Source organism: Pholcus phalangioides, unplaced genomic scaffold, assembly GCF_987345545.1.
Source record: "Pholcus phalangioides strain wild (caught in Gottingen) unplaced genomic scaffold, Ppha-v1.0 ptg000013l_1, whole genome shotgun sequence".
Lineage (NCBI taxonomy): Eukaryota > Metazoa > Arthropoda > Arachnida > Araneae > Pholcidae > Pholcus > Pholcus phalangioides.
Window position 1 is genome coordinate 21,539,441 of NW_028301606.1, and position 13,239 is coordinate 21,552,679.

The following is a 13,239-nucleotide window of genomic DNA, read 5'->3' on the forward strand; positions in this document are numbered from 1 at the left end:
TTTTAGAACACTTTCATAGTGTAATGCTAGCCTTAGATATATTGTCGGTAAAAAATTCCTCAAAGATGTATTCCCTACATGGCAGATACATATTCAATAGTGAATTAGGGCCATTCAAGTATTACGTAAGCAGATTTTCAGCCTTTTTGACCCCCTCCCCATTGTCAGCAAAAATCAGCAAAACACTGACCCCCATACCCTCCCCCGTCAGCAAAATTTCACCAACAGCTTAGAATATTTCATATCTTCAAAAAGGGGTGGTTGATGACGTAAGCGACCTTCAACCCCCCCCCCCCGCCATCAAAAGTCAACAAATCCGAAACTCCCTCCCCGATGCTGACGTAATACTTGAATGACCCCTTAGGCAAATTGTGCTTTGGGATGGGCATTGATCCTAATTTATCATCTTGGTGTGTTCCCGCAACACCCCTCGCTGCGAGAAATGGAGATCCCGCCAGAAAGCGGGAGTGCGGCTTATACGGTGAAAATTTAATTTTGAAAATTTATTTTATCATAACTTATCTATCATCTTCGTGTGTTCGCCCAACGCCCCTCGCTGCGAGAAATGGAGATCCCGCCAGAAAGCGGGAAGTGTGGCATGAATACCATGAAAACTGAATTTTGAAAATTTATTTGATCGGCGTACTGACTCTGCGACAAATTTGTACCGCGACGAACTGATTCTACGACAAATTTGTACCGCGACGAACTGACTCTGCGACAAATTTGTACCGCGACGAAATGAGTCTGCGACAAATTTGTACCGCGACGAACTGATTCTGCGACAAATTTGTACCGCGACGAACTGACTCTGCGACAAATTTGTACCGCGACGAAATGAGTCTGCGACAAATTTGCACCGCGACGAAATGAGTCTGCGACAAATTTGCACCGCGACGAACTGACTTTGCGACAAATTTGTACCGCGACGAGTTTGTAGCACGACGAATTGACGCTGCGACAAATTGATTGCGACGAATTGTCGCGCGACAAGTTGATCGCGACGAATTGACCTAGACCCCTAAACACGGTGTGCCCGGTTTGTGGGAGCCCCACCTTTGACCTTTGAAGACAGGAAACACCCCGCTTCTCATCTCGGAGATATATCGAAGCGTTCTCGAAGGATGGGTGTATCTGGAAAGTTTTATTAAAATCAAGGAAACATAGTCACCTCAGACGAAGGCAACAAAATTTCTATAAAATAAAATAAATAAAAATTGATACAATCATCTTGAAACATCAGCAATCGTCAATCTGGAATCGTATAACGGATAAATACATATATAAACAATCTAAGCCAATGAGCGATCAAATTTATTAACATGATTAAATTGAGTGAATCACATTTGATACGTCCTTGTCGTCGATGACCTAATTTGTCTCTACAGGTGAACGTGCTTAGACTCTCCCATTCACCGGCCACTTCTGTTGAGCACCACAACCAAACCAAAACATGGCTCCCGCTCAGATGGGTATTTATAGGGGGGGGGGGGGGACTTAGCGGGCAATAGCCCAAGACGGCAAATTTAAAAAGGCCAGGAAAATTTGAAGAATGAGCGGCTAAAAAAATTAGTAAAATGGGAAAAGGGTGGCAAAACCATAAATCCACCTCTGCCCAGAGTCTGAGATAGCAGGTTAGTGAGTGACTAAACGACTGACCTAGAGAGCTTGGAAGCATGTGAATGAACAAAAGAGTTTGCAAGCATGAGGGCGTGTAAGCATGTGAATGGCCTAAAGAGTGTGTAAGCATGTGAATGACCAAAAGAGTACGCAGCCATGTGAGTAACCAAATGAGTGACTTAGAGGAAAGAGGCGTGTTTATAGGAATGGGTGAGGGCAAGTAGGTTACAGCACAGGGCAGCAAATTCGAGAAACGAGTGGTCAAGAAAATTACACTAGAATGGGAGAAGGGCGGCAAAATTTGTGTAGCCCACAGGCAGCAAAATCGTAAATCAGCCTCTGCTCCCATTATATGCCAGAGAGAGGTCTGTGGGGGGGGGGGGGGGGAGGCACCAGTAAACCACCCCGAAGGTGGTCAGACATTTGTCCAATTGGCCCGTTTTCTAAGATAGGGACGCAAAGAAAATTTGCCAATATTAACCTGCGGTATTTGCCGGCATATATATAGGTGTAAGCACTGCAGTCTAAAAAAATCATTGCCCCAGCTTAATGACCACCCCCTTCACGGGAAAGACTAAAACATTTAACGCAGTTAATTGCAATTTTTTCGTGCACTCTACAAACGTACATTTTAGATTTTAGAAAAATTATTGCTGAACACTCAGAACCCTTTCTGAATTAGATGAAATGAAATATTTAATGTAATTTTTTTAAATATAATGTTTAACAAATATAAAATACACTGCATGCCGTTTAATGTTATCGCATTGTTATCACCTCATATTACATTGAAAATCACATGTATATTTATTCTCAACATTGTATTTCATCAAAAACTGTCAAATGAAATTTTCCGAATTTCTAATTTATGAATGATTTAGGAAACCTAAAACAAAAAAATTTCTGTAAATAGTTTTATACCGAGTTCTCTCAACCTCAACAGATGTTATTGGGGATAATCGAAAAAAATATAAATTAGATCTAAAGTTAATTTCCTTTCAATTTCAAAATTATTAGACGTTCCCGTCAAGACATCAGAAATTTTTTCAAGTCCACTCTTAATTTTTTCACCATTTAGTTGAATTTTGAAAAGAAGTAAATTGGCCCTACCACACTTTCACGAGTGCCCGAGTGGCATGGTGGTAAGATGCTCGTCTACCATCGTGAAGGTTGTTGTCAGGGTCCCGGGTTCGAACCCAAGGGAGGATATAGATAAGATATTTTCCCTAACGAACTCGAGGCAGCCACCAATACCAACCCATCTCACTAATGGCAGTAAATTGCAATATAGCGATATGGCCAGAGTTGGTGTTTGGTGAAGTAGTAGTACCACACTTTCAGCCTGACTTTATCGCACATAGGCTATGATTACGTAGGATATATTACAAAAGAAGGCATGCAGCCTTCTTTCTGTAAGGCCTAAATGGTGGAAACCAAAATGTATGCCATCTCTACTTCAATATTCCCTTGTCCAAACACAGCTTGCGAAATCTTAATGCATGCAGCATCATACGGATCAAAATAATTTAATATGAATTTGAAGATTTGAGAATTTTCCCTGCAGCACATACAAGTGGTATTTTTCCATGTTCCCACTCAACCTTTTTAAATAACGAAAAAAGTTATTCTCGTTCAATAGGATCAGAAAATTCCTTGAATTCATTTTCATTTAAAAAGTTTCATAAACTTTTAACCTTATCTTATTCCGAAAAAAATTTAAAAGTTAAAAAATTACCAAACACTTGGAGAAATGCTTTTATAGTAAAAAGCGCGCGAAAATGCAAAAAAATTCGAATTTCATCATCATCCGGGAGCCCTGGTGATAACAATACTCTAATGATACGACTTAATCCGTGATTCTAATAAGCAACGCCTGCTATACTTAATTGATTATTTGAATGATTGTATGATAATATTCATATATAGGCTATTTTTCTTCAAAATTGATTTAAGAATTTCGAGCCTGAAAATTTGTGTTTTCAAAGACATAAAAACCGTAGCGTTTAGTGGGCAAAATACGGTAATAATTACATTCTAATGGAATTTTTAAACTCTCCATTAGAGCCGAACTCGTATAATTAAACATTTTCCCTATTTCCTATCACTTAGAAAACTAAAAACTAAGGCTCATCGGGTCATTTAATAGTTGCTGCATCAATCACTGATTTCTAATGCAATTGGAAACATTATGGCATTATTGTTTCGAAGCGATTGGAATCATATTCCAGCGTGAAGTTCATATCTGATTGTATTCAGTGAACTAAAGAATGTTTGAGTTTTATCATTCGATTGTGCACAAACATAAACAGAGTTACACTGTAAAGTTGAAGGTGGAATAAAATAAGAGTTCATGGGATGAAAACGTATGCGGGACCGTGACTCAAAAATCTGATTTTGAGATAATTTTATTCGTTATTCAGTTTTATTTCTTATAGAGGAATTGATCGATTTTTTTTTCTCACACAAGTATACGCAATAGTTATAGAATCTCAAAGATCCAGAATCATTCAAATGGAATTGCCATGGACTTTTGACATGTTAATCGATGCACAAAACGGAATCTTGCTAGAAAAAAACAGTTAAAATTTTTATTGCCTTTTCTTAACAAGATTTAATTTATTACCGCCGAGTTTCAATACCTATGATGCAATCTTTATCGAACTCCCAAACGGATCCGAATACTGAAAGGTAATTTACGACACTATTACCGAATTTAATTCCTCGGATTCCACGCAGTGATTTGTATAATAGTTCTCTACGTTGACATTTTTTTTCCTTACTTATGTCCTCTGACATGAATATAGTGATACTTTGGCTAACGAAGATAATTCGTTCCTGAATCACGTTCGGTGGCCAAAATCTTCGTTAGCAGAAACGAGGTTTCCCATAGGTTTCTACGGAAAATCGTTTAATTCGTTCCAAGTACTGCTCAAAATTTAAAAATACGTTTTTAGAAACACTAAAGAGAGCTATAAAAAAAGGACAAAAACTGACCGAAGGTTGAAATGAACCGTTTAAAAATTGGATAAATGAGAATTTGCAGGAAGATGAGTATACAGAAGATCTTTTTTATTTTACAACTAACACCTTTCAGTCTAGTAAAGCTGGTGCTGATACAACCCAGTTGAATTCGTAGATGTCCCCATCACATTTTATCATTTATTCGGCTCATTTCTGGGTCTGATACATATGGATAGAAAAAATAAACTTTCTAGAATGTCCAGCTTTTCAGTTTGATGCTTACTGCCAGGCACTGATAGAACACCTGCTCCGAAAACATAAGCTCCCTTTTTTCGGTGCATTTTCCATTAGCCGAATCTTTCATTTTGCATGAAATAGTTCACAAACTTTTAGAAAGAGAAGTGGAGGCACATCTAGAAAATGATTCCGAGGTGAACATGAGTTAATTATTAGGTTCTAGTGAGACGGCAATTCTCTTATTACATTGGAGCTAAAATTCAGCTTAAGACGAGGCAGTTTTATGTTAACGCGTGCATCAATGTAAAGTAAAATGTACGTTAGCCGAGGCAGAAAAATCACGAGAAAAATATTCGTTAGCCAAAAAAAATTCGTAAGCCGGGGATTTCGTCAAGCGAGGTACCACTGAATATGCACATAATACTTTGTGTGTGCGCGAGTCCATACGAATGAAATCATCAGCGAAACTGACCATGATAGAAACGAAAAGAAAAATGGAGACGTAGAAAGAAATAGAAAAGAAGAAACAGTTAAAGAAAAATGATAAAAGAGAAGAAGACTTCACTAATATCCTTCAGGATCGCCAAGACATACACATATACGTACATACTACATAGCCCACAGCCTCCACCCCATAAAGTCAGTCTCACTATAACCTGTTCGATCCGCCGTCAGCCCCCGTGGGGCAAGATAGCAGCAGCAGAAAAGCTGGGGCCACCACCCTTCGTCTTCTCCTTCTACTCTCCTCTTTTCTTGAGAAGAAAATCTGTTTCATCTCACCACATCAGAACAAGCTGGAACTCTAACAAGAGAAGGTGGTGGCTTCTCCAGGAGCCTAAATGCTGCTGACTTTGCTCGTTACTATCATCGCTGAAGTCTTCTCCAGCACGTGCTCCAGTTGCCGCACCGCACGCGCCACTCGCCGACATTTCGGGCCGTCCGTCACTACGTCATCTATCCCGGGATTGTCCGCCACACCTCTGTCAGCAGTCGACATGATGAATAACGAAAGGTGATGTACTAAACATGTTGTTAATCTCCTCCTGGATGCTTCAACGTTTTTGCATATCGGTCTTAGTCTTCTTCGTTTTTCTGCACGTGGATCACACTTTCCGGTGAGTCTTTCCGATTCATGTAATTTGATATTTAATGTCTTAGACACGATCAAGATATGTTTTCATGACGTATAACATTTCAATCAACCTTGATTAAATCTGATATCCGATGACATGTTTCGTCATGTCAAAAAAAAAACCTGATACATACCCTTCATTTATTTAGTACGACACCTCGGTTGGTAAAAGAATAATAGAAAACACTATTCCAAGTTGAAGAAAAAAAACTAACGATACTCCCAGAGCAGTAACTTGTTTCTCAAATGAGAAAACACTGGCACGTGCCCAGGGCCCACAAATATTAGGGGTCCCAAAATTGTCTATTCTCGTATGTGCTTTTCTGTAATCACGACATAGACATTTTTCCGGCAATTGCTATTTTTTCCTGCATGTTCCTCGATAACGCACATGCATCATATTCACATACCATGCGTCATCCATTTTTTACGTAAGCTTATTTTATATCGCAAAGTCACTTGATAATTATCCGAGTTGAATCACGTTAAGATGAAAGTGCAACGGATGTATAGTATACTACTTAAATTTTTCTCATCAAATACATACAAAAATTAATGAATACCATAAGATTCAATTTATACATATTATCGTAATCAAAGGTATCATGCTTGAATGTTATCCTCTTGGAAACATTAAGCCGTGGCTAATTTATTCACCGCAGATGAAGACCAACCCGTCCGGTGTACCGAAAAAACTAACATTAGTTGTGTGATTTCCTACTTTTATGAATGCTGGTGATGTCTTATGCAAATGATAATGACCGACGCTGTTATTTGAACCAAATGTAATTAGTCTTTTGGAAGGGCTATTTTTTTTTCTCTCTCTGTAAATTGACAGCTATTCGTTCAAAGAAACGACACTTATATGAACGACGGGAACATGAAGATTGGAGAAAAGTATTGGCATGACGAGCTTCGTACAATTCGACAGAGAACTCCATATTTTTCCTTCAAACTAATATAACAAACATCTCATAAAATATAGTAGAAATAGAACAATTCTGATAAATTTTAGTAAAAAAAATTGTAATATGGAATCGGACTGGAATGATAGAATTTCATTGCTTCGAATAGATGTAATTAAAAGAAAATATATATATATATATATATATAGGAACTTGGCAATCTTCCAATGCCTCCCCCTAAAATGAAATAAGATAAATTGAAAAATTTGAATAGATGAGATAGGCATAGTAAACAAAGGGCGTCTGAAAAAAACACGTCTTTGCAGTTCGAGAACTACTGTTGCCACCGACACGGTCGATTATGGTGAATGGACATATACGAATTAATGATAGTATTATGACCTATGAATAGAAACCGACAATCAATGTGATATATAGACAAATGTAATTACAATTTCAATTAAAATTCTTTTTTGAAAAAAAAAGGTTTAAAATTAAAATAGTTGAAACAAAAATAATTATAACCATTTTTATATTTATTTGTTATACCGTATCTCCTGCGTATAATCCTCTGAGATTATGCGTTAGAAAAATAATGCCTTAATATACCGCTGCGTATTACCTTCTTTTTCAAATAGATTGAAAGTGAAGTAAATATTTTTAACAGTTAATTTGTAAAAATAATTTTTTTTAAGATTCATAGAGGATAAATAGATAGATGTATAAGAATCGTCATCTTTTCTACAAAAACGCTCGTGACCTTTTCCATTCACTAAGATTTAATCATTGGTGAATGAAATGTGAAAGCGCGGATATAATGATGACATTTCCTTCTTAACTCAGAGAAATTCGCATTTCCGAATTATACGGTCCTTTATTCACAAGAAATTACGGTGCGAGTAATAATATCTTGAGACAATTATGATTTTTCATAATAAATTATTTTTAAAAAAAGTCTAAAATTCAAGTTTAGAGAAATGCTTTCTTTGGGTCTTCTGATCACAAAGTTCTGAAACATAATTATTTAGTTTCTTCTGCCTCACAAATATTTTAGACAATGCAGTTTACTGAAAGCTTGACTGAAGAGCAAAAATAAAATTTTACTGGTATTGCATCGAAGGCATCCTGATAATATTTCAAATTAAAAATGCCAATATTTATACTTGCGCGTGTAAGTCACCATAAAATAAAGAATACTATTTTACTTAAACCTGAAGAATGGTGGCTATTTGAAACTTTCTGAATTTTTCTGACCTACCATTTTTTTAAAGAGTTCAAGATCGATAATAATTCATAGACATTAAATTGAATTTTTATAAAACAGAAAAAACAAAAACAATTTTTTTTTTTGATTCAATCCAAAATATATTCCACGCACGCATTTTTGAATACATACATTGTTAAAGTAAAGACCGCATACATTATGTATATGGAAGTACATTACATGACAAGAAGCGTAAGAAATATTTAAATCAACCTTCCGGTTTCGATCTTGATGTAACTTTAGAAAACTTACGTCATTCCGCATAACTTCATTTGCATTTCTTATTTCTTTTTAGATATTAGTCGTTGAATATGTATATGGTATAAATAATAATTAAAAAAAAAAATAAAAATTAGTAAATGAAAATGATTGGGAACCATTATTAAGAAAAAAGACAGAACAGACGTAAAATAATGACCTTGAAATACGTTTTTTACTATTATTATCCGACGGGTTGCCAGAGTGGAATACTGATAGTTCGACATCTAATAGTAGTGGAGTATTCATCAATTCGAAAGAGGTTATTAAAAGTGAAAATTATCTTTGAGATCGTGTTTTAAGATATTTAAAAATAACGTCAACAATTTACATACTGGGTTTTGTTCCATTGCAAGATCGTGAGGCGAATATTATTTTTGAAAATGAAATAAATAGAGGACATTTTATCACATGTGATTAGAATACTCTCGTGGCATGATCTCCAGGACGACATTTCTTTTTTTTTGCATTTGAGATACGTTATCTCCACAAGGTTGAAATCCCTTTTCACTGTCATCTCTAGGTCATTAGCGGTATTTTCAATATGCTCATCATTTGATAAAGTTATCTCTACTTTTTCTAAAAAAGAAATTTTTCTTGAGATTTTCTTGTTCCCTCTTCAGTTCTTTGCTTTATTCCCCCCCCCCCACATTACAACACATTTTCCGCCATTAATTACCAAGCATTGCGCAAACACGTGTTCTTATTGTATGAATGTGAATGTTACGTCTCATTACTGGAAACCGCACGATTCATTTGAACTTTATCTACGAAATTATTTATCCAAGACATGTATATAAGGAGCACGTGGAGTAGGTGTGGCTGCTAGTGCACTGCACTGCAACCGCGAGTGGTTGTCTGCATGAGAAGTGACTTCGAACAGCAATGGAGCAACGACACAAAATTGAGCTCTGTTCAGTGCAGTCTTAGTGCATGGGCCCATCCGGGCACGGCCCGGGGTTCAAAATGCAAAACGGTGGGGGGGGGGGGCTCTCATGAAAGTGAGATCTGGTTAAAATCCTCGTGTGTAAGCACGTAAATTGGAAGAAACAAAAATCAGATTTATAGTCTAGTAGAGTTCTGAGGAAAACCACTCTGCCCAGAGGCCAATTTTGCTCTAGAGACGACCCGGGCTCTGTATCAAATAAATAAAAAAAATCACGCATGGAAGGCGTTCAACAAAGTACATAAATATACAGGAAATACGTTGTAGTTGGAAAAATGCTTGTACAGTGGGCCCATGCGTTTTGGGGGATAAGGAAGCATCAGGGTACGGAGAATCGGGTCTGGTGCTTCAGGTGCAGAGAAAACGGAGGCCGATTTCCCACTTTGCCTTCCTTTTGACCAAGTGCGTTATTATTTGCATGATGAAATGTCCTCTAGTGTTGAATGTCAGCCGCTGTGAGGTCATGAGGGCATCATGCTGGACTCTCGTCGTGAAGAGCCAGATTCGAACCCCGTCGTCAGCTAAAGTTGATTTATAATGTGGATTTCCTACTTCGAGGCGTGAATGCGCGCCGCTCTCTCATTTGGAAAAGTCTCTCCGCAGAGAGCAGGCAGGCCGACCTTTAACACGGTACTCTTACATAACATGAAAATTTACGCATTTACCACCTTTACTTCAAAATACAGTCGAATCCCGTTTTAACGAATACCGTTATAGCAAAAATTCTCGTTTTAACGAACACTTTTCTAATCCTCCAAATAAGTTTACATAGGAAAAATGCAGAGACCTGGAATCCCTTTATAACGGAATTTAGTTATAACGAAGTGATTTCTCCGGTACTCCGGAGTTCGTTATAACGGGATTCGACTGTATGTAAGCAAGATAGTAGCACTGCGAGATCAAGAAAAAAGCACAACGCTGACAAAATAAATACCTTAGGGCGAAGCATATGCATACTCACACACGTTCCAGCATATACTGATTCGTAAGAAATTCTGCAAAGGAATATTAACTAGGTGCATGTACGGTCAAGTATAGCAGTGTTGAATGTCTGAATTGGATGTTTTTGTCTTCTGATTTCTTTATTAAGACGTGTAATACTTTTTATTAATTACAGTAGACCACAAATTTTGACAAAGTTTCTATGTTCGAAACAAGAACAGTCATTTCTCATGCAATTCGGTGTGCTGCCACTACTTCACCACGCACCAATTCCGGCCATATCACGATACTACAATTTACTGCCGTTAACGAATTGGTTGGAAATGAAGGCGTCATCTATCGTGGGTCACCTCAAGCTCTTTAGGAAAATTATCTATATTCTTTCGCGGTTCGAACCTGAGACTTGACGGCAACAATCACGGTGGTAGATGAGCATCTTACCACAATACCACTCGGCCGTTACAGACCATCGTCAAAACCCAGGAATGAAATTTGGCATGCTGAACATGACCTTAACCGCGGGAAAAAAGCGGAATTGGCTACGGTTTTCTCTAAAACGGCTCATTTAGTTTTTGTATGATAACGCAATACCAATTATACAGAAGAGAAATGAGCATAAATATTGTTTGAAATAGAAAAATTTTGTGTTAAAACTATTTGTTATAAATTCTTCAAGTAAAATTGACTGTTGATTTTATACGAAGGAGCATCATGAAAACGAACATTAAACAAATCTTATGTACCACAATACCGGTCACTAAATTTGGATGATGCTGCAAAGTTATTTGTTGGTAAACATAAAACATTGTTACCAATATTATGGCGTATAAAAATTTACACCAATGGGTAGCATAAAACCCAAAAAATATATGGCATATTACCACGTATTGTTCATTTTCCTGCCCAACACGCGTTCAAAACCAACAACCGATTTTACTTGAAAAATTACAAATGGTTTTACTTTCATTTGATACTTTGGGCAGCAGAGGTCCCAGCTCAGCTATGTTTCTCACATGATAAAATATAATAAATCAGAAAAGGTCTCTCTCTACTTCAGTTTTCAAAATTTACATATAAACACGTTTACAAAATAAACAAAAGTCATTCCGTCTAGTGGTAGTTGATGGGGCAGGTTGGAGGAATGGGAAACGTTTTTATGAGAGATTACGAATGCAAGCCGATCTCCCTGTTAAAAAAGTCTTACCACAGAGAGCAATAGGCCTATAACGGTTGAACTATTCAATCATTACACTTCACTTTTCAGTTTGAAAAACTGCTTTTGCTACTTCAAGTAACGTCCAAGAAAAATAAGGAACAAAATTTGGTTATAGTGATAATACTGACGTCAAAATTCGCTCAAAGATGGTGGGTGAGTCAGCCTAGAGTCCTAGTAGAGACTGCTTCACCGCGTCAAGTAAGATGAAGTGATAGCCTTGAGTAGTACATACTACAGTAGGAGACACTTCACTGAAGTTTCCCGCTACCATGGGTGTTATGAGAAAAGGAAAGCCGTCGTGCATCTCATGGTGTATTGGTTACATGGTGTTATCGGGTTTTTTACAGTTTTAGGACGAAAAAAATAATCCATGAGATTGCAATGAATCATAAATAATGAATACACACATGTGTATCCCATTCTGAAAAGGCATTTGCAAAAAAAATTCCATTGCCTTGAAAATTGACATTTTCAGGGACTGTATGAAAATAAAGTAAGAAAACAACTTTTTTCCTGACAATAAAACATTTAAAACAATCCTTGAAAAGAAATGAATAGAACGAGATAATCAGAATCGATAGTGAAGTCGAATTTCATTTGAAGTTTCTGGCAGATGTATTTTCCCTCGGATGTATCTCTACAACTCTGCTATATATATATATTTTTATTACATAAGAAGAATAAAAAATTTATTAATGTATGAGCCACCTAGAAACCGCCATTACCCAAATATGATTAGAACGTGGTCAGCTCGATCGTAGATTATGATATATTTCATATAATTACTTCTCTTTCGAAGAAACTTTTTAGTCTTTTACAGTGTATAGCTAAAAATAAAACAAAATTTCTTATTGTCTAGTCATTTGTGAAGCATCCAGACTAAGTCATACAGGCTGCCTCAAATTGTTTGCGCAGCAGATATCTCTGCAACCGTTGGTTTTAGAAATGTACATTCAATCACAAAAACATTTTCAAATATATGACGTGCAGCTACTTAAAATCTCGAAATTTGTTTGAAGGGTCGTACCCTTAAAAAAATTATGCTAAAGTTAACTTTTTATATAGTTCCCTCGTGCTGAAAGTTCCAATTATATTGACATGTGTATCCCATTCCAAAAAATCATTTGCGAAAAAAATTCCATTGCCTCGAAAATTGGCATTTTCAGGGACTGTATGAAAATAAAGTAAGAACACAACCTTTTTTTCCTCACAATAAATAGAAATCACATTTTTTGAAAATTATTTTGACAATTACATAATCTTTACAACTTTGAATTTAATTTATGTTTTGTAATTTGTGAGCCACGCTGCGAGCAAATCATCGGTGATAAGTGCTGAAAACTTCAGTCACACAAATATTTCCGTTGACACTGCATTCAAAAGTATTCAATTTTTTGTAAATGACTTCCCAGCTCTGCGTTTACATTAACTAGAATTTTTAGCACACACAGGGTCTATACATATAAAAAGTTCATCTTTCTATAATTTTACATATTGGAAAATTTAAGACATTTTGAGTAACGGCAAGTCATATGAAAACTTTTTGTAATTCAAAATGTATATTTTTAAAGTGTACAGCAGAGGTATCTACTATGCAAACAGTTTGGGAAACCAGTATAGCAAAGTATCCTCATATTTGAAATGAAAAATAAATCAGAACTCGTATTAATTTATGCACTGCCTTAATTGAAGATTAAATCTGCGGTGAGTTTATTAATGCAGACAGCCGCACTGTCATCATGTGATTATTTGAAAGTA

The 13,239-nt window shown here is 36.6% G+C and overlaps 1 protein-coding gene across 1 annotated transcript in view; it reads left to right on the forward strand.

Moving 5' to 3' along the window:
* Positions 1 to 5,460: 5,460 nt before the first annotated feature.
* Positions 5,461 to 13,239, forward strand: part of LOC149078759 (protein Wnt-7b-like) — a 155,820-nt gene continuing 148,041 nt past the window's right edge. Inside the window, exon 1 of the mRNA XM_089240864.1 lies at positions 5,461 to 5,933. Coding sequence (XP_089096990.1) covers positions 5,845 to 5,933 — 89 coding nt within the window. The 5' untranslated portion in view covers positions 5,461 to 5,844. The remainder of the gene's footprint in view (positions 5,934 to 13,239) is intronic.